The sequence below is a fragment of the Sphaerodactylus townsendi genome, linkage group LG08 (assembly GCF_021028975.2).
Source record: "Sphaerodactylus townsendi isolate TG3544 linkage group LG08, MPM_Stown_v2.3, whole genome shotgun sequence".
Lineage (NCBI taxonomy): Eukaryota > Metazoa > Chordata > Lepidosauria > Squamata > Sphaerodactylidae > Sphaerodactylus > Sphaerodactylus townsendi.
The window spans coordinates 66,085,610-66,104,423 of NC_059432.1; the positions used below are offsets into that span (position 1 = coordinate 66,085,610).

Consider the following 18,814-nt stretch of genomic DNA (forward strand, 5'->3'; position numbering starts at 1 on the left):
AAATTATTCAATGCTCACTGCAGCTAACAGTAAAACATAATACCATGGCATTACAGCCTTTAGCCATCTGTTATGTAAGACATTAAACTGCAAAGGTCAAGTCTCACTTCCGTGCTTTTCTTAGGAGTGGGGCCATCAGAGATCTCTTATGTTACTACTAAAAAAAGTATGATAAACAGTAATCCATGTGATTTCTTATGCACAAACTATTAAACAGTAGGTCTCTATAATGATTATGTCTCTTGCTATATTGCTTGCAAAATGGATTTTCTATAAAAAGTATGCTGATCTCTGTTTTGAGGGAGTGCATGTGTAATTCCTGCAGTCTGCACACATCACTCCAGATTCTCTTGTTGATTAATACCGATTCCCCTATGGCAGGCAACTATTTATAGTATGCCTTTCTCATTGAGACTCATGATGGGTTACAAAACATGAAAAGCAATTCAATCAGGTAGCCCTATCAAATAATTTTACTGAATCTTTGAAAGTGTGCACGTTTGCATATTGAGGTAGGCTTATTTGATTAAGGCAGCAAGCAATGCAAGATATTTCCTAGAGAGCCTGTGGGAAAAGTCAGATGGGACAGTAGAAAGATCAGCGACCGGTGCTGTACCCCCCATCCCTTTGCCTTTTTGCATCCCTGGCAGATGCTGCTGCATTAAGCTCCATCTGCTAGCCCGGGGGGAGAGTAATGGTGCACCAGAGGCATCACGTGTCTGCCAACCCTAACGAGGGGCTGATATTGACCAAAGGAACCCGTGGGGGGGGGGAAATAAGGTGAGGAGGAGGTGCTGCTATTGACAAGCGACGGGGCGCGCTGGAAGTGTAACTGCGCGCAGGAGGGTTGGGGGAACCCTCCTCTCTTGCTGCAGACTCCCTCCCTTCTGCTTGCTCCATCCCTTCAGCCACCCCATCCCTCCTCGCATGTTGCCGCCGCCGCCGCCATGGCCTGGCCCTGCATCACTCGCGTCTGCTGCCTGGCGCGCTTCTGGAACCAGCTGGACAAGTCGGATCTGGCGGTACCTCTCACCATCCACAACTACTCGGACATAGAGGAGCCGGCAGAGGAGGGGGCGGACGCGGGCGGTGGGGCCGCCCCGCAGCAGCAGCCGCCGCGGGTCCCAACAGGTGGTGGCCGCCCCCACGGCCGTTCCCGCACGGGCTCTGCCCTGCCCGCGTCGGCGTCCGCCCCGTCGCTGCAGGAGAGCCTGGCGAGCGTCAAGAGGCCGTCGAAAAAAGGGAGAGGCGGCGGCCGCCGGAACGAGCCCTTCGCGGCAGAGACCCAGTACCGGCAGGATTTCCGAGCGTGGCCGCTGCAAAAGCGGGACACCCTGCCGTGCCTCGGGGAGAGCAGGAGGGAGGAACCCCTCGGGACACCCCCCGCTGGCGCCACTTCCCACGCCGGGGTCCACGGAGGGTCCCACGTGTACGTGCTGCCGACAGCTGAGGTAGGCAGAAAGTACAGCGGCTTTGAGCAGATGTGGTCCTCCGCCTCGCCGCCAGGTGTCTCCAAGACCACCTCCTACAGGTAGGACCTTAACTGAATGGCTGCCTCTTCCAGGGGTGCAGGTCTCGCCGAATGGGGTTTTATCAGGGTGGTTGGTTGGGAGAGATGTAGCAAATTAAAATAAGGACAGGTGATGACTCTGAACATGTAGCCCGGATTTGCTTCCTCCTAATTGCCTGAAAAGATCACTCCTAAAAAGATAACTCCACATGTGTGACTTTTCCTGTACAGGAAGGACTTTCGTATAGAAAAGTGTGAAGCCTGCCTGGTTTGTTACAGGTGGAGTCAGCATTACCTGTACATATACCAGAAAAGGGATAAATGCAGCATCCTTGCAGTTGGATGCTAATAAAATAGAATGTGCACATCACAGTATATATTTTGTTGTCCCTGTATTGGTGGAGGGTAGGGGAATTCTTGGTACAGAATGAGTTTCCTATGGAGGAAAAGAGTTCGTTAGGTGGAGTAAACCAGATAACAACTACCTGTCACATACATCTATGGGACTAGACTAGAGGTGAGGATCTTAACACAAAGCTAGGCATAAAAATCAAGCATTGCCATCTTGCGGCTTCCTGGTAGGCCTGGAAGGTTTCCTTATTTGTTCCTTCTGCTGCCACTGATCTCCTCCCAGTAAGTTCCTCCAGCATGCAAACCTCAAATATAATGCCAAAAAATAAATGTCACAGCTATTGATGTTTTAAAAATGCTATTTATTAAAAGAGAATGTTCCAGGGAATTAATTCCCAAAGATTACTTAATGTTCAACCCTTTTACTAGACCTAGTAAAAAGAGCACAGATCAGTAATGCATTTAATATATTATAATATATGTAATATATTATACTATGTATAGAAAGCAGATAGAACATTTCTTTCTTGCTGTTTCTTCAGATGTTTGTTTCCCCAACCCCCCTTTTTGGGGAGGGATCCTAATACATGGATATTACTCCTGTTGGCCACAGCCTCCTTTTGAAGTTCTAGGGGTCCCTTGCAAGGCCATCCCCCTAACAACCGTTGTGGCATCCAGCAATCCAGATCTGAGATTTTAAGTGAGGATTTAACAAAGTGTCCTGGCTTGACCAACCTTTTTTCTTTCTTTCTTTCTGTTCTATGCACAGCATGGGTTTGTATGCCAGCCAAGAAAAACAGGGAGGCATGGGCCATATAAACACAAAGGGCTCTATTGACAGAGCAATGGTCTTGTCTCTGTTTGGTACCAAGGATAGAAGGATGTGTACCCTAAAGGACATTTTCCAGACAACAAGGAATGTGTTTAGGATTGTTACAGTGCCCAGGACATGGCCAAATGTTGTGATTTTAGTCTGAGTTCTATTGTTTGGGTTCAGCCAGCTTTTTAACATAATCTTGCTGTTTCTCCTGTTTACTGCAGCACCTGTCTCACATGGCTTTAATCCATGCAGTTCATTTTAAGTCCTTTTAAGTCCTGTTTAGGCAGTCAAAGGGGATCCCTCTTTTCTTTCTCATCAAATGATAATCTGGTTAGATACAGCCCCATATATCTGATTCATAGTAGAACCAATATCCCTGTTTGCATTGCTTTCAGAGTATTGATAGCTACTTGTATCCCATGCTTCCTTAGTCTTTTGGATGGCAAAGAGGCAGATAAAACCAACCATTTCCAACAGTGTAAGCATACAATTGCCTCCTCTGCTTCAAAGTGTCACTGTCCACATTTTTGTGTTAATTTGATCTGCAAACTTGTTTTAGGCAAGAGTATCGCCCGTGGACTGGCGTAAAACGATCTAAGGCCTCAAAGACAAAACAAGGGTTCATTATCCCAGAGGATCATTTTGTGCGAGAAACTAGCTACAAGGCAGACTTTAAGGTAAATGTATTTTGTGAAAACTTTCAGATGTAAGAGTTTAATAATGTAAGTAGGATTCAACTCATGAAAACAGCAGTGCACCATGAATGAGTCTTTCATTTCCAAGAATCTTTACATTGGGTTTTTAGAGCAATAAGGCAGACTCCCTGATACTGCAAGACAGACTCTATGGCCCCTTCCGCACACGCAAAATAATGTGTTTTCAAACCACTTTCACAACTGTTTGCAAGTGGATTTTGCCATTCTGCACAGCTTCAAAGAGCACTGAAAGCAGTTTGAAAGTGCATTATTCTGCATGTGCGGAATGAGCCTATATTTATTTTTGACTATTTATTTTAGCTAACATTTTTATTTGAAACAATCCAAGGCAGGTGACAATATTATTTTAAAAATACATCTTGGAATAAGCCATATAAGGATTCAGATATGGAAGGACAAGAATTAAATAGAATCAAACAACCAGAGATCAATCAACAGGCAATTAAAACAATAAGCAATTGCTCTTTGCTAAACAGAACACAATTCTTAATCCCTCCCCCAAGAGAATCACTGTTCCCCACAAGGAGCCCCTTGGCTGCTGTAGTATTTCATTCTGGTTATTTCATCTCAGAAGAGATTTTGGAGCTCTTTGTTGTGCACGTAGACAAATCTCAGAAGCATGTGGAAGATCTCTTCCACTGAGATCTTCATTGTAGGGAATATTTCCCATGCTGAGTGAACCAGTTCCACTCTGTGTTTTGACCAGTGGTGAGTTACCTTTTTCTGCCTCATCCTAACTCCAGAGGACTGATGAACTGAATCAGCTGTTAGGACCAGGACTCCTAGCCTCTCCTGGACAAAGACTTGACTTCCACAAAAGCAAGCAAGCTTAGTTCATGTGGTAGCAAATAGATTGCCAGTCAGTTGTACTTTATATCTGCATTATTATCTTTATCTAGGCCAAAGCTGGGTAGGCTGGCGGGCTGTTTGTGCGTGTTTGTTTAAATGCAGATAGGGATATAGATCCCCACATGGGACCTCTAGCTGTATGCAACTAGAGCTGAATTGGGGGCAGAATTTGGCTCCTTAAAGGTTAACTGGTTTTATTACTTTCGTGCATAACCAGTCCAATTTATTCATGCACAAGCCAAAGACTGCACCTTTAAAAAAAGAAATCATTGCACAAAAATCCAATATTTATCTACACAAAATTTACACAATTATAATATTTACACAAAATTCCCATCATGGTCATAATATAAATAAAATAAGTCATGAGGATTCAGTTAATCTGCTAGCTAGTTGCCCTCAGGGCTTAATAAACTTGGCTGTAATTCTCCTTACTGGAAAGGCAAATGGGGCTATGCATCTCGTAACTTTCATCTTGCTGTAATTTAAAAGATACGTGATTTTGGCAAACAGATGCAGAACTAATTTTGTCTAGAACAGGAGACAGCCATCTGATTTGATTGTCTGAGTAAAGGCAGCAGCATAGCAAACAATTCTGTATCTTCATAATCACAGATATGCTGGCAACGGTTAAGATCAGTCTTTTCCTAATAACCTTCAAGCACTTTTAAGGCAATGACTGATATCTGGCAGAAAAAGACACAAAGGGTGGTAAATTAATTTGGGCAGGTTGTTCCCCATTATGAAATCCTTTTCGAAGACGTTATGCCCAGGAGAAGATTGCTAGACACTTGCTGAAACTGAAATCTTACCTCCTGAAACCTTACTTCTTGACCATCCTGTGAGCATGCTGGATGGGAAAAAATAATTTGGAGCTTATGTACATTAATTTATAATTGCCTCTACAGAGGTTTTCTTCAGGCCTCTATTATTCAGTGTCCTTTGAAGTTATTGCCTTAGCTGCAAAATGTCAATGTGGACAGAGACCACAAGACTTCAGTGTAGTCCTAAGCAAAGTTACACCCTTGGAAGCTGATTGATTTCAGTGGGTTTAGGTGGGTGTGACTCTTCTTAGAATTGCACTGCACTGTGCACTTTTATGCACTTTTTGTGCACAATCCAGCCCAGATTAGGAGGCTTGAACCCCATTGATTAGTACCTTCTGTGTGGCAAGAGACCCTTAGAATACTGGGGATCACTTTGTGGTCTTAATTTTAAAGGTAACTAGAGTCTACAACAGTTATATACGTAAAAATTGGATTGATCTGTGGATTTCCTTTTTCTGTTCTAGATACCTGAAGTGAAGGCTAAGTTTTCTCCCAACCCTTCTGCAGTTTTCCAGGCTCCATCTCATATTCTCAATGTATGAATCTGGATCTCACAGGTTCCTTGTCCAGGCAGCTTGAATGTTAAAGTTGTAAAAAATGTACAGCTATGCAACTTTCATGAGTGGTTTTGAGATAAGAGGAAGAATAATTCAGAATGTCTACAGTAATTATCAGAATGTATGCATCTGTTATGAAAATGTAACTCATATAAGCACTTGAGTTGGAGACAGCATAATATACCATGGAGAAATAGAAATAGGCTCATTATTGATAGCCTGACATCGAGTTTAAGGCACTGAATCTGGGTGGCAACAATTACATTTGAGACAGTGTGCATCAGTTTAAATGCACTTGTGGGGTCAAGGTTCATAGTGAAACCCAAACCTCATATTATTTTATGACTGTATTGAGAAAGGGTCAGTACTAAAGACTCTGAATGGCTTTTGAACTTTTTCTTTTACCTCTGGGAAACCATCTCAGAAATTCTCTCCTGTTGTTGCAGGAACTATGGTGTCTCAAGGTCAGTAGCATGACCCTTTACCAATTTGTTGTAGATCATTGTTTGTTCTTCTTGCAAATGCTGAATGGGTTTTGAGGACATCTGGAAAAAGTAGAAGCAAACCCCTGTCTTTCCAAGACTGGTCTGGGCTAGATACTTTATGTGCTTTCTCTTTTATCCTGACTTAGCTCGATCTATAATGTCCTTTGGTAGGGGATGTAGCTCATGTCAGATTCTTTTTCTGTTGGAGAAAAGTATTCTCAGTACACCTAGCCTCCATACAGTTCTGCATCATTACCCGCCAAAGGCCAAAACCCTTGTTGAGTCATTTGTATTTGAAGGCTAGATAGAAATTCCCTTTATGTTAACAACTATTCCCTCACCCTGCCTCCGCTGTTGAAACATTTCTGCCACACCAGAATACCCCTAGCAAGAAAGACCTAGTTGTGATTTTGGATATGAAAAATCTTGGCTTCATCCAGAAAGAAGTATCTTGTCATAATTAACAGCCTCCTAATTGAATAAGGGGAGTGCTGGCATCGTGTAGAGGTTAAGAGTGCTGGACTAGTATCTGGAAGACCCAGGTTCAAATCTCCACTTGTGCCATGGAAGCTCATTGGGTGACATTGGGCCAGTCACACTTTGTCAGCCTAACCTAACTCACAGAGTTATTGTGAGGATAAAATGGAGGAAGGGAGATGGGGTGATCATATATTTTGTATCACTGAGCCCTGCACAGTCTTACATTAAACTATTTCAATAAAATGAGGATTCCAATCATACAAATGCAACTAAAAGCACAATATAGAGTAATTCGATTGCAGCGGCAATAAATCTTTCCTAACTTAAATGACTGACACTCACATGACTCTGGGAGGTTTGATGTAACACTAACAAGTCTACAAAAAGAGGTTCTGCTTTTAATATTGATTGTGTGTCTGAGTGGGGTCATTACATTTTGAGGAAAAAACCCACAACAGGAGCAACATAAAAGAAACTGCAGTATTCCTGACAAAACACTAACATTTATTGGGAAATGGTAGCACTCATTGTTTTAATTCAGATAATTTCAACAGACCACCATAAAGCAATGACTAACTTAAATTGTGACGGTGCAATTTAATGTGAATGTAAATACTGTATATAAAGATGAGTGATGGCTTTTTCATTTTAAAAGGTATGCTTACTATTTTATTTAGTCCTTTGAGTATGCAAGGTAGAAAAGCTATTGCCTTGAAATTCTTACGGTTATTGCTCGTACATCAGTAATGCCAATATTAGAGAAATGAATGTTGCATACAGAAATAATTTTAAGTTACGTTATTTTATCAGTGATTTTTGTATAGTGTCAGCACAGTTAACTTTTGCCTAGCCTCTTTGGGAAACCATTTCTTAGTGATAGTTCAGTTTCTCATAGATTGTTTGTACATTTTTATATGAAGGGTTTCCAAAACATGAGTTGCCAATTTATCATTTGTTTTCATTCAGGTTGCTCTGATTTCAGAGACTCCAATGTACACATATGGACTCTCTGATATGCATTTGGGGCTTCTGCTGCTCGTACATAGGTTTCACAGGACTGTAGAACCAGGGTGAATCCATAGGTGGCAAGAGCTCTGAGTATGCCTTGGAGACCCAGAGAGCTCTGAGCTGGAGCTCTCCAATCTTACACTGGCCCCTTAGAATAAAGAACATATTGCTCACAGTGGACTGTCAATCTTTCATTCTTAAATAGTGAGATATTCATTGAACAAGAACTTATAATTGTTAGGTATAACTGAAAAAAATTGGGCATATCCAAATGTGTGCATATATTGTATACTTTTCAGTGAGCTTTAGATGTGCCAAACATGATTGAATCCGTGAGCCAAGATTCAAAGAGCTGCTTTAGATATGCCCAAAGGCCAGAGGTGTAGCAAGGGGGGAAAGCGCCCGGTGCACTGGTGCATCCTCCTCTCCTGTCCTGCCCTGGAATGCCCCTGTCCTGCCCTGGAACGCCCCTGCCCGGAATGCCCTAGCCACACCCCCACAGGGGCATGTGCCTGGTGTGTCGCACCCCTCGGCCCCCTTGGAGCTATGATTCTGCCAAAGGCTCAGGCATATTCAACTGGATTTGTTGTGAATTATTTTTCACTGAACACTAGACCTTCATGCCGTTTTATACACTACTTTGCAAAGTCTCCTGTTTTAAAAGCAGTTTTCCTGTTAGCATGAGAGTTGAGGTCAGTCTCCTTTTGGAGTCTTTACACCCTTAGGATGTTGTTCTTGGCACCATATTCTTTTTAATGGGGTGAATGACAACACTGTTTCTTTCACGTTTCATAGTGGGACCATTTTCCTTTGGGGTGGGGGAAGAAATTATTCTTTCCCCAGGAACTTGATTAAAACGTTCTTATTTGCATGTTGAATGTTTCCGAGTAAACGAACGGGTTAGTATTGCTTGATTGATCTATTTCTGATGTCTTTAAATGACTTTTAATTAGTTCAGTTACATGCAGTCTGGAATTTTACTAAACAAATTACCTTCCACAGTTCTTATTTGGTTTAAGTTAACTTGTTTTTTAAAAAAGGTGAAAGCTACACAGTTATACATAAAGTTTGTATTTTATGGAGTAAAATACTTTAATAAAATTATTTTGGCTACAGGTTGTCTCTCTGTCACTAGTCTAATAGAAACTGTTGGAGTGCTAAAATGAACTTAGGAGTAATAGCATTTGTAGTTTTTACAGATGTGCTCTGATGTCTGGAACCAATAGTTTTGCAAGAGCGCTCAGTGAGAAACATAGGCTACAAGTGAGTTAATAGAAAACTGCACATCCATTGATGCTTTGGCAGAGTTCCTTTCTCCCCTTCCCTTGAAATGTGATCAGCTTTTGAGATGATTGCATCTGGTTCTGAACTTAGCCTGGACCTATCAGTGCTATCAAGTCACAGACCAGGAAAGGGATTTGGGCGTCTTAGTTGATAGTTCCATGGGAATGTCAACTCAATGCATGGCAGCTGTGAAAAAGGCAAACTCTATGCTGGGAATAATTAGGAAAGGAATTGATAATAAAACTGCAAAGATTGTCATGCCCTTATATAAAGCAGTGGTGCGACCGCACTTGGAGTACTGTGTTCAGTTCTGGTTGCCACATCTCAAAAAGGATATTGAAGAGATAGAAAAAGTGCAGAGAAGGGCAACGAGGATGATTGAGGGACTGGAGCACCTTTCTTATGAGGAGGCTGCAGCATTTGGGACTCTTTAGTTTGGAGAGGAGACGTCTGAGGGGGGATATGATTGAAGTCTATAAAATTATGCATGGGGTAGAAAATATTGACAGAGATAATTTTTTCTCTCTTTCTCACAATACTAGAACCAAGGGGCATCCATTGAAAATGCTGGGGGGAAGAATTAGGACTAATAAAAGGAAACACTTCTTCATCAATTTTTTACAGAAGTAGGATTAGACAAGAGTAACATTATGCAACCTGAGCAGTACTTCCTGCAACAGTAAATCAGAACTATGTATAAGCATTTAATCAGGTTAAAAAAAACCCTTTCAAAATGTAAAAGGCCACTTCATACTTGGATAGCACCTTAGTATATGAAAAAGCGTTAACCTACCTCTATATGCAGATTATTATGTAATAACTGCACAGCCGTGTATTTTTACTGTGTCCTAGTAGATACCATAATCAGAACTACTCAATAGATGTATAAAATATAAAGAGCTCTCATTATGCCCTGGTTCTTATTATTTTCAATGTATAAATCAGTTCTAAGATTCCTCTCTTGATTCATTGAGGGTTTTTTCCCAGCTCTTTTCTGGTGGCAGTTGGTTGCTATAGCAACATATTCTCCAAGCCTTGCTGTTACACAGCAATTTAACAATTCACCTCCTTCTACCAGTAGATATTTTAGAGAATCTAGAGGTCAAGGAAAAGTAGAGCATCATTTTCTTTTTAAGGCTACATATTGACAACTGGGGTGTAGCAGTGTATGAAGACAATACCAGAAACAATACTGGAGTATCATACAGAGAGCTCAACAATTGTAGTGAATTTAGTGAAGTACAAAATTATTATTGAAGTCCACATTATAGACTCTAAAGTTATTCAAACTATTTTTTGGCATATATTTTATTTAAAAGCTTTGTGCCTTCTTTTCAACTCCAAGGTTTTCCAGGAGACTAACAGGGATGTTGAAAACAGTACATCAGAAATAAAAGTGTATGTCGATAAAATAGCAATGCAATAATAATTTAACCTAAGAGAAGGAACAGGGATTATTATTATTATTTTGGCTTGTACCTAAAACTAGAAAAAGTGGATACCAGGCAAATGAACAGCTTTCCAGAGCTGGGATGTACAACCGAGAAGGCCTTGTTAGTATTAAGTGAATTAACATACAATTACAAATTAGATATAACTTGTATGATCATTGCTTTGAAAGACAGAATTGACCGTTCTTATAAAATATAGTAGAAAAAGTTGTTTTCAAAACCAGAAAAAAGAGCTAGGCTAGAATTCCAGGGAAGCAGAAGTTTTGAATAAGGCCTAGACATTTATGGATAAATATTACAGTTATTTCCAGAGTGCAGAGATATGTTCTCAGTTGTTAACGACTGTCAGCCATCTTAGTACAGTAATTTGAAATTCTATTCTTTGAAGACAGCTGTTGTGACACATATAATAGCTTAATCTAGATGAGATCAGAGCATGGATAACCTTGACCAAATCTTGTTTATTCAGGAAAGGCCACAACTAGTACAACAAACAAGGCAAGGCAAATGTACTGTGTTCCATGGTGAAGCTTGTAGCACAGTCCAATAGAATCTCCGAGCTTGCTTGGCTTGCATGCCAGCACATCTGGCTGGGTTCCCTACTAAGCGTGTATTGCGTCTTCATGTGCATGGACAACCAATTCAAACGATACTGAATGAGCATCAAGTCTGACACTCAACTTTTTCTGCCCAGCTGTGTTGCATTTACTTGGTAAGGACTGTGATGCCATTCAAGGGACAAGGGAACAGATCAGAGATAGCTTTCAGGATACTGTTTGTATGGGGATAGAGATTCATCAGTATGTCCTTAAAAATGTGAGTTGATCTCAAAGTTATCTATGAATTCAACATGTAACCGAAAGGAAGTTTCTCCATCAGAGAGGGGAGCTAAGGTAATGACCCTTGAATCAGAATAGCAGTGTTACAAAAACACTCCAGAGCGTTCCTATTTTCTTCCCTGAAATGCTGAAGAATATTCAAGATGGTTGGTAAAACTAGATTTTCCTCTCCTGGGCCTTTTCTGCATGGGCACACTGATTTCAGCCTGGTAAAACACTATTTTTGGGGGGGAGTCTTTGCACAGGCCCCGCCATCATATTGATGTGGCGTCGCTCTCCGCACCCCCCCCCCTCCAAAACGGTGTTTTTGAAAACACCAGCTTCCACCCAGTGCCGAAAGTGCGAAGAGCGGGTAACGAGGTGGAAGCCAAGGGCGAGATCTTCCCACGCTTTCCACTACTCAGATGCCTATCCTTGACCTCCTTTAGGGAGTCAGGGGTCCTTTGTGGAGGTCAGGGACATGCCTCCTGGCCTCTGACCCCAAAGGTGTTGCTCTGGCCACAGAGGCGTGTCCCCTGGCCTCCACAAAGCGACGGGAGGCAGGAGGTGTTTGGGAGTGGTGCAGCCCGTGTGAAGGCTGCGCCGCCGGCTGCAGAGCCAGCTGGGCCGTTCATGCGAACAGCCTGGGGGGTGCATCAACACGAACTATGCCAATGCACCCCATCTCAGCTGGCCATGCGGAAACGGCCCAAGAGAAATCATGACAGAGCAACGTTTTAAAAATAAATATGAGGTTTTTTTGGCATTTTGGTTCGCTTTAATAAAAAGGTATTGAATTTTGGGTTCTGTGTAAGCTGCTCATAGCATAGCGGCTTAAACTTTTTTTTTAAAGGACTCTGCTTTTGGGGAAAGAAAACAAAGGCCAAAAATCACCTGGTCACTGTAAAGCACAGGGAGGTTGCAATGTGATATGATGCTTTCCCAGTTGAGTGTGACACCTGATACAAGCACATTTAAAACTGGATGTTCCGTAACTGCAAAATGCTTCTGCTGTCTCCTGTGAGTCTGTTCTAAGGCTAACTCTCTTCCATTTATTTTGTTCCACCTTCCCTCTGGCACTGATGGTCCTGTGACAAAGTGAATTCCGTAGTGCTTTGGAAGAACAAACAATAGCATTTAACTCTATTCTTCTGTGTGAAACAATAAATTAGAAATAGAAGTAAGAATAAACTAGACAGAGGCATGATGTTAGCAGGGAAGAGCTCTGCATTAACATGGCACCTATCAATCCTCTCTCCACTTCAAGAGAACAGCATAGGTTCAGAGCAGGAAAAAGTCTAACCCCATAATATTTAACAAAGAAAATTTATTGAAAAATGTATTTTACACAAGTATACATTATAGTACAGGCAACACAGAAGAGTTAAGGAATGGACCAACTGAGACAACCTTTTGTAAAGTCTTCAACCGGCTAGAAGAGTATTGTTTGGATTCAGCAAAAGCAATTTGTGTACGTCAAAGTTGCTTTAATTTAGGTTAACATTTGCCAAAAGTAAGTATTGTTAGAGTTTCTGATAGACAATGTTTCTGTTTTTCAGTGAAAAGGGGGGAAAAACTTAAATGGAAAAATAAGTCGAATCCATGCTAAATTTTGACAGATATTTTTACATCCAATGAGAAATAGCACTTTCATTCCCATAATAGTCAAGAGCCATCTTTCAAAAAAGCAATCTATATTGTTAGACTGAAGTTCAATATTGAAACGAATATTAATATATGATAAAATAACTTTCTTACAGGAAAAATCAAATAATAGATTGGAACTTAAAATTATATGATGGGGCTAACTAAACGCTAAGTAGCCAGTGTTAAAGTTCCTAATTCCTAAAGATGCTAACCATCACAAATACAAAGCTAGCAAAGGGCCTGAAGGAAGCACATTCCCCTCCATTTCATTCTGTTCCAACTGCTTACTTTAATGTGGGTTACATCATTCCTATGATCAGGAGTGCAAATGAAGGGGCTCTTCCCTCTTCAGTAGTTTCAGTCAGCAAGCAGCATAAAGTTTGCTCACAGTCAGCAAAAACAACGGGCAACTCTCCAACTATTAAAGCTTTATTTGTGGGCCAAGCAAAGGATCTCAGCCAATGGTAGCCCATAGGACAAAAAGCAAAAAATATCATCATTTACAGCAAGAATGACAGGATTTATTGGCCAATGAAGTGACATTAGGCTGTGGGACTAGTTCCTTATAAGCAAACAAGCAAATATTGTCACACGACGTGGTTAGCAGTCCATAGACTGTATAATTTGTAAGTTGATTAAATCTACAATATATAAATTAAAGGAGCTGTATCTCAGTAATGCCCCAGTATATCTTCAAGTAAGTATCATATACAGACAATGATGTGTTTCTAAGAACTAATCAGCACTTTTACAATTGCTTCCCTAATCTTTACAGGGATAGCTATTGACTGCTAGCCACATTGTGTGCAAATATTTGCTTGTTTAGTGATTCTAGTTTCACCCCCCTCCCCAAGTATTGTGTACATTAAACTTCCTTATAACAACAGATTTCAGATTACTGATTTCCTTGGACAATCTTCCAGATGACTCTAACTCTGAGACAAGTTAGTGCTCTTGCTCCCATCAATGAAGATCTGTTCTCAGAGCTTGCCATCTTGCACCACAATTGGATCACGGTTCACAGCTTTAAAGTACACTTGTCCAACCGTGCCATCCTAACAAGAGTTTTACCCTTCTAAATCCAGTAACTTCTAAGGGGTTACCTGCACTGTAAGTCATTCACTACCTATGACTATGTTTTTCATCTTCATACTGGGGCTGTTAACCTCCCAAAGGCATCTCTAGAATATACTCATAGGGGCCCTATGTAGTGAATATAATTTCCATACTAGAAACATACTAGAAATCTGAAAGCAGAATTTGTAACTTTAAAAAAAGTTACTTTTTGTTTCCTTAAAAAAACTCTTCCCCCCCCTTAGACCATTACTTTGTAGTAGTCAAGTATCTTGCTACTGCAAGGTAACTCAGCTCCACAGAACTAAAGAATATATTCAGATGCAAAAATTGGGCGAAGTTCCTCATTCTAGAGTTTCTGTCACTTTTCAGCCCAGATCACTGTTCTTCACTCAGTATTCCCATATGCTTGTTTGTGAGGAAGTCCAGAAAAGGAATGTTACAGATGGCTTGGTGGATATTCATCACAGTTATCTCTCTTGGTGTCCTGCCAAAAAATAAACCAAGAAATATAAGAAGTCAAGCATCTGTGTAGCATTCTATAAGCAAATGGTAACAAAATCCATACAAGTAAATGCAGAACATAAATTATGGCCATGGTCATAGGGTTGCTAGTTCCAGCTGAGGGAATTCATGGAGATTTGGGGGTGCTGTCTGGGAAGGCAGCTTAGCAGGGATGAAATGTCACAATAGAACTTCCATTTCTCCTGAACTGTATGGTATACCATGAAGTCTGTCCTCTAAAGCTGCTGTTTCCTCTAGGCCAGGGGTCTGCAACCTGCGGCTCTCCAAATGTCCATGGACTACAAATCCCATCAGCCCCTGCCAGCATGGCCAATTGGCATGCTGGGACTGATATCTGTAGTATGGCATGTAGTGTGGAGATTAGTCGTAATTTTGGGAGAACTCCAGGCTGTGCTTTGAGACTAACAACTCTGTATGCACATGTTGTTGAATATACTATGATGTAATTTACAAAATTCTTCAGTGTTATGAAATAAAAATACGCACCCATATTTCAAAGAACTAGGCAAACAATACCATTTTTTACTTTGAACAATAGGCCCCCACAGTGTTATAGAAAAGGTTACTCTTGAACGCTTTCTTAGGCTGATTCCGCATGGGCCAAAAACTGTGGTGTGAAAACAGCATGAAAATGGTATAAACCCTTTTACACTGTTTTAAACCCTTTTACACCATTTTCACACTGTTTTCACACCACAGTTTTTGGCCCATGCGGAATCAGCCTTAGCTTAAAAAGTAGTTTGCTATGTGGTAGTGGTGGCTGTGGTAGTGGGGCTACTTGAGATATCCAGTTAGAATTCAGCTATTTCATCTTGTGAAAGTGCAGGACACATCTTGAGTCCAACAGAATTACATAGTTTTAAAGTTAGTGTTTTTCTTGTAGTTTCTAGAATAATACATAATTCAGCACCAAGTATCATAGGAATACATGCCATGGGTACATTGTTAGGATTTGAAAAGTGTTAGGATTTGAAAAGCAAGTTTACCTGCTGTGAGGAGCTCTTTGATAGCCAACAGACATTGCTTCTCTTAATATATCACTTGCCAGTTGTTCTGTGGCCTGTTACAGAGGCAGTTTCAGAGAGAGAGAAAGAGAGAGAGAAAGAGAGAGAATATAAAGACCAAATGCTTCTGGGTTTTGCTGCCACATTTGCCTTCTCCACCAGTGAGAGTGTCCCTTATGCCTGAGGAGGGAGCAAACGCACTGGCACCATCAACATGTTCATGCTCCCCCCATACGATTGACCCGTTGTTGCTTAATAAAAGAGAATATTGCTTACCTTTAAAATCATATCTTCTATTACTGAAGCATAAATGTTCTTGTGCAGCTCTATGGGCTGACAAGCAATCCCAATCTACAAAACCAGAGAGAAAGAAGAAAATACTACTATCCTGGATCACTGAGCCATATCACCACACATTTTTTTAAAAAGTTAAGCAAACTGCTCCCAGAATAATTTAAAAACTGGCTACAGTAAAAGTATTGGAATATTATTCCAATTATGGCAAAATCTTTTGAAAGTTTGCTCAGCCCTAACTGCTAATGTCTTCTACAGAAGTTAAGTCCTACTGATCCTACCATAAACATGGATACATATGTTTATGATTGCCCTGCTGTTCTCTGAGGATTGTACACAGGATTACCCCCTTAAAAAGGTTTGACTGTTGTTCAGAAATCCAGTCATAATTTCAGAAAGTCTGTCACTGTATTTTGAAATTGATGCTAAGAGTGCCACAGTTTGACTTCCTCAGCAATGTTCTGCAAGTGCTGAAAAGGCAGTCCCGGGGGGGGGGGGGGGCGCAAAGTACTGAGCAACACAGCTCACTAAGCGAGGAGAGGAAAGCAGGAGAAATTGCTTTTGTCAGTGGTGCTTCCTCGTCCCCATGTGTCAGCACAAAAACTAACAGGATCCAAACCTAAGCACGGTTATTCAGAAGTCAGTAAGTAAAACTGTGTTCATTTATGCTTGCTCCTATGTAAATATGTAGGGATTGGTGCCTGCTGATGGTAAACTCAAGCTAAATGCATGGCTCAGGGAAATAGAACATGCCTGTTGGCCTGAGGGGGGAGGTGAGGCAGGTGGCTGTATCTATCTCTATGGTGCCTAAGCTTCAAACAGATACTTTTCACACTTTCTCTGGGAAATTGGGAGGGGGGAATTGGGAAAGGATAAAGGAACTCAGGAAAGCCAGGTTGAACAGAACTGCCTTTCTCAAGCTAGGTATTTGCTGCCTTTCAATAAACACTACTGATTGAAGAATCCAGAGTCTGTTTATTGGCTTCAGACCCTGGGAACAATATTAGGCAGCATCCCGTGGAAAATTAGCTCCTGTCTGCATGTCCTGCTCATAATACAGGACAGGAACTTGCTTCTTAAGTTCATTTTCAAACACCTGTCAAGAAACTGTGATCGCCTGATTTACAGCAGAGAGATAAGGTCATTTTCAAATACATTACTTTTGTGACATCATTTTTACATCTAGGCTTACCGTTACACATACTATTGTACATACTATTTTAGGTTCAAGTGCAAAGCGTTTTGTTCTTGAGAACAGAACAACAGAAGTGGGAAAATGCTTTCATTTCCTTGGTAACAGCTCAAAGCAACTGCCTGTTAGTACCAGAAGCAAAGATTTGCAGAAGCACATATCACATGGCAGCTTTTGGATCAGTGCTGTCAGCTCCATGACAAACCCCATAATCATCCTGCAAAGGGCCTGAAATTTGTGATCCTGGTTTTCTAGGTCTACTTTCCAACTACCAAACAGTCTTCTCCTTGTGAAACTGCTTGTGTGCAGAAATTGTCATTAAGACCCTGCTCCACTTTTATAATTACAGTTGGCTCCCAGAAACAGGACCTTTTCTGTGTTTACACCTCAACAGTGAAACTTCATCCTCAGGCACATTTAACTATTCCCCAAAGTCTTGATGGAAAATAGCACAGATCTGTTTATAGTAGAAAAAATAGAATGTAGAGAGCAGCAGTTACATCGTTTAACGTCAGCTGTGTAATGCATGTTTTATAATGTTTAAAATTAATTATAAGCAAGTTTTGAAGAGGCAATCCTGATGGGAACACAGGAGAGACCATGTTAAAACAAACAGTAAATATCAGTTTGACAGCAAACCTTAAACAAAGAGCATTCTTGTGTTGCCAGCAAATTCAAACCTGCAATGTCAAGAAAAAGCTAATATACTGCTAACAGCTCAATAATTTCCATTTCTCTTTGAAAGCCTTTTCCTCTACCTGTTGCACTGTCTCGCTCACAAACTCTGATGCAGGCTGAGGGGGTAGGTAGAATTTTGTCTCCTCTTGCTTCTCCTCCTGCTCCTTTTTAATGTTTATTTTTGCAGGCTCAGCAATGTTGAGAATGTCCACTTCCTCATCATTTTCTGGCTCCTGCTTGAGGAAACGCTCCAGCTCTTCAAGCTTTCGACACAGTTCTTCGCCCGTGGAATAAGAAGATGAGCATTCTTCCCAAAGAAGCAATCAACGAGAAGAATTAGAAAGAGGATTTATAAAATCTATACAAAGTGACAGATGTATGCAGTTACAAAATGGTCAAGAGTCCACTTGTTCTGCAAAAAATCCTAACCACTACTACACCGAATTAAAACATGATCTCTACCGATAATGTTTTGCACCCATCTAGCCACCATCTTCACCACTGCCCCCAAATAGTTCCTTCCAATGAAGACTGGATGCAGTCCTAAGCAAAATTATAGGGCTGCTTGGAATTGCTCAGTGAGACTAATATTTTCAGAGCATCAGACCTTAACTGTTCTAGTAGAGCTACTTCAACTAGCAGCAGTGGCATAGTGGTCAAGAGCAGGTGCATTCTAATCTGGAGGAACTGGGTTTGAGTCCCCGCTCTGCCGCTTGAGCTGTGGAGGCTTAGCTGGGGAATTCAGATTAGCCTGTACACTCCAACACATGGCAGCTGGGTGACCTTGGGCTAGTCACAGTTCTTCTGAGGTCTCTCAGCCCTACCTACCTCACAGGGTGTTGTGAGGGGGGAAGGGGAAGGAGATTGTAAGCCCCTTTGAGTCTCCTACAGGAGAGAAAAGGGGGATATAAATCCAAAGTCTTCTTCTCTTCTATAATAGCTGGATAACCAGAGCAACATAAAGCAAAGGAAACCCATGCTTCTGAGGGAGGGTGGGTAGTCCCTCTTGGGTTAAAAATAGCCTGTTTGCTCATTTTGAAAAGATTTTTAAAAACTGTAAGAATGGAGAATGAGAACACACTGTTTAATCAAAACATTTTTAAAAGTGAAAATGACACATAAATGGTAGGCTGTATGTTTCAGAAGGGAACAGAAAGCTTTGCATTATTTTGTAGTTTTGTCAAGGTTTACATGTGTAATTATGCAACTAAGCCCAGTTGCAAAAGTACCCTGGGGAATGTGTT

The 18,814-nt window shown here is 41.1% G+C and overlaps 2 protein-coding genes across 2 annotated transcripts in view; one reads left to right on the plus strand and one right to left on the minus strand.

The window, feature by feature from the left end:
* The first annotated feature begins 792 nt into the window (after positions 1 to 792).
* Positions 793 to 8,738, plus strand: MAP6D1 (MAP6 domain containing 1). Its single transcript, XM_048506481.1, has 3 exons — positions 793 to 1,531; positions 3,241 to 3,358; positions 5,538 to 8,738. Exons 1-3 carry the CDS (start codon positions 948 to 950, stop codon positions 5,613 to 5,615), a joined length of 780 nt encoding a protein of 259 aa, XP_048362438.1. The 5' UTR covers positions 793 to 947; the 3' UTR covers positions 5,616 to 8,738.
* Positions 8,739 to 12,468: 3,730 nt separating this feature from the next.
* Positions 12,469 to 18,814, minus strand: part of YEATS2 (YEATS domain containing 2) — a gene marked incomplete at its 5' end in the record, with an annotated part of 36,853 nt that continues 30,507 nt past the window's right edge. Inside the window, 4 exons of the mRNA XM_048506902.1 lie at positions 12,469 to 14,364; positions 15,389 to 15,462; positions 15,683 to 15,757; positions 17,651 to 17,877. Of these exons, the coding sequence (XP_048362859.1) occupies positions 14,256 to 14,364; positions 15,389 to 15,462; positions 15,683 to 15,757; positions 17,651 to 17,877 (485 nt within the window). The remainder of the gene's footprint in view (positions 14,365 to 15,388; positions 15,463 to 15,682; positions 15,758 to 17,650; positions 17,878 to 18,814) is intronic.

Coding starts and splice junctions, on each gene's coding strand:
- MAP6D1 (XM_048506481.1), top strand. CDS start 948: ATGGCCTGGCCCTGCATCACTCGCGTCTGCTGCCTGGCGCGCTTCTGG. Junction 1,532..3,240: donor TCCAAGACCACCTCCTACAG/GTAGGACCTTAA, acceptor AACTTGTTTTAG/GCAAGAGTATCGCCCGTGGA. Junction 3,359..5,537: donor GCTACAAGGCAGACTTTAAG/GTAAATGTATTT, acceptor TTTCTGTTCTAG/ATACCTGAAGTGAAGGCTAA.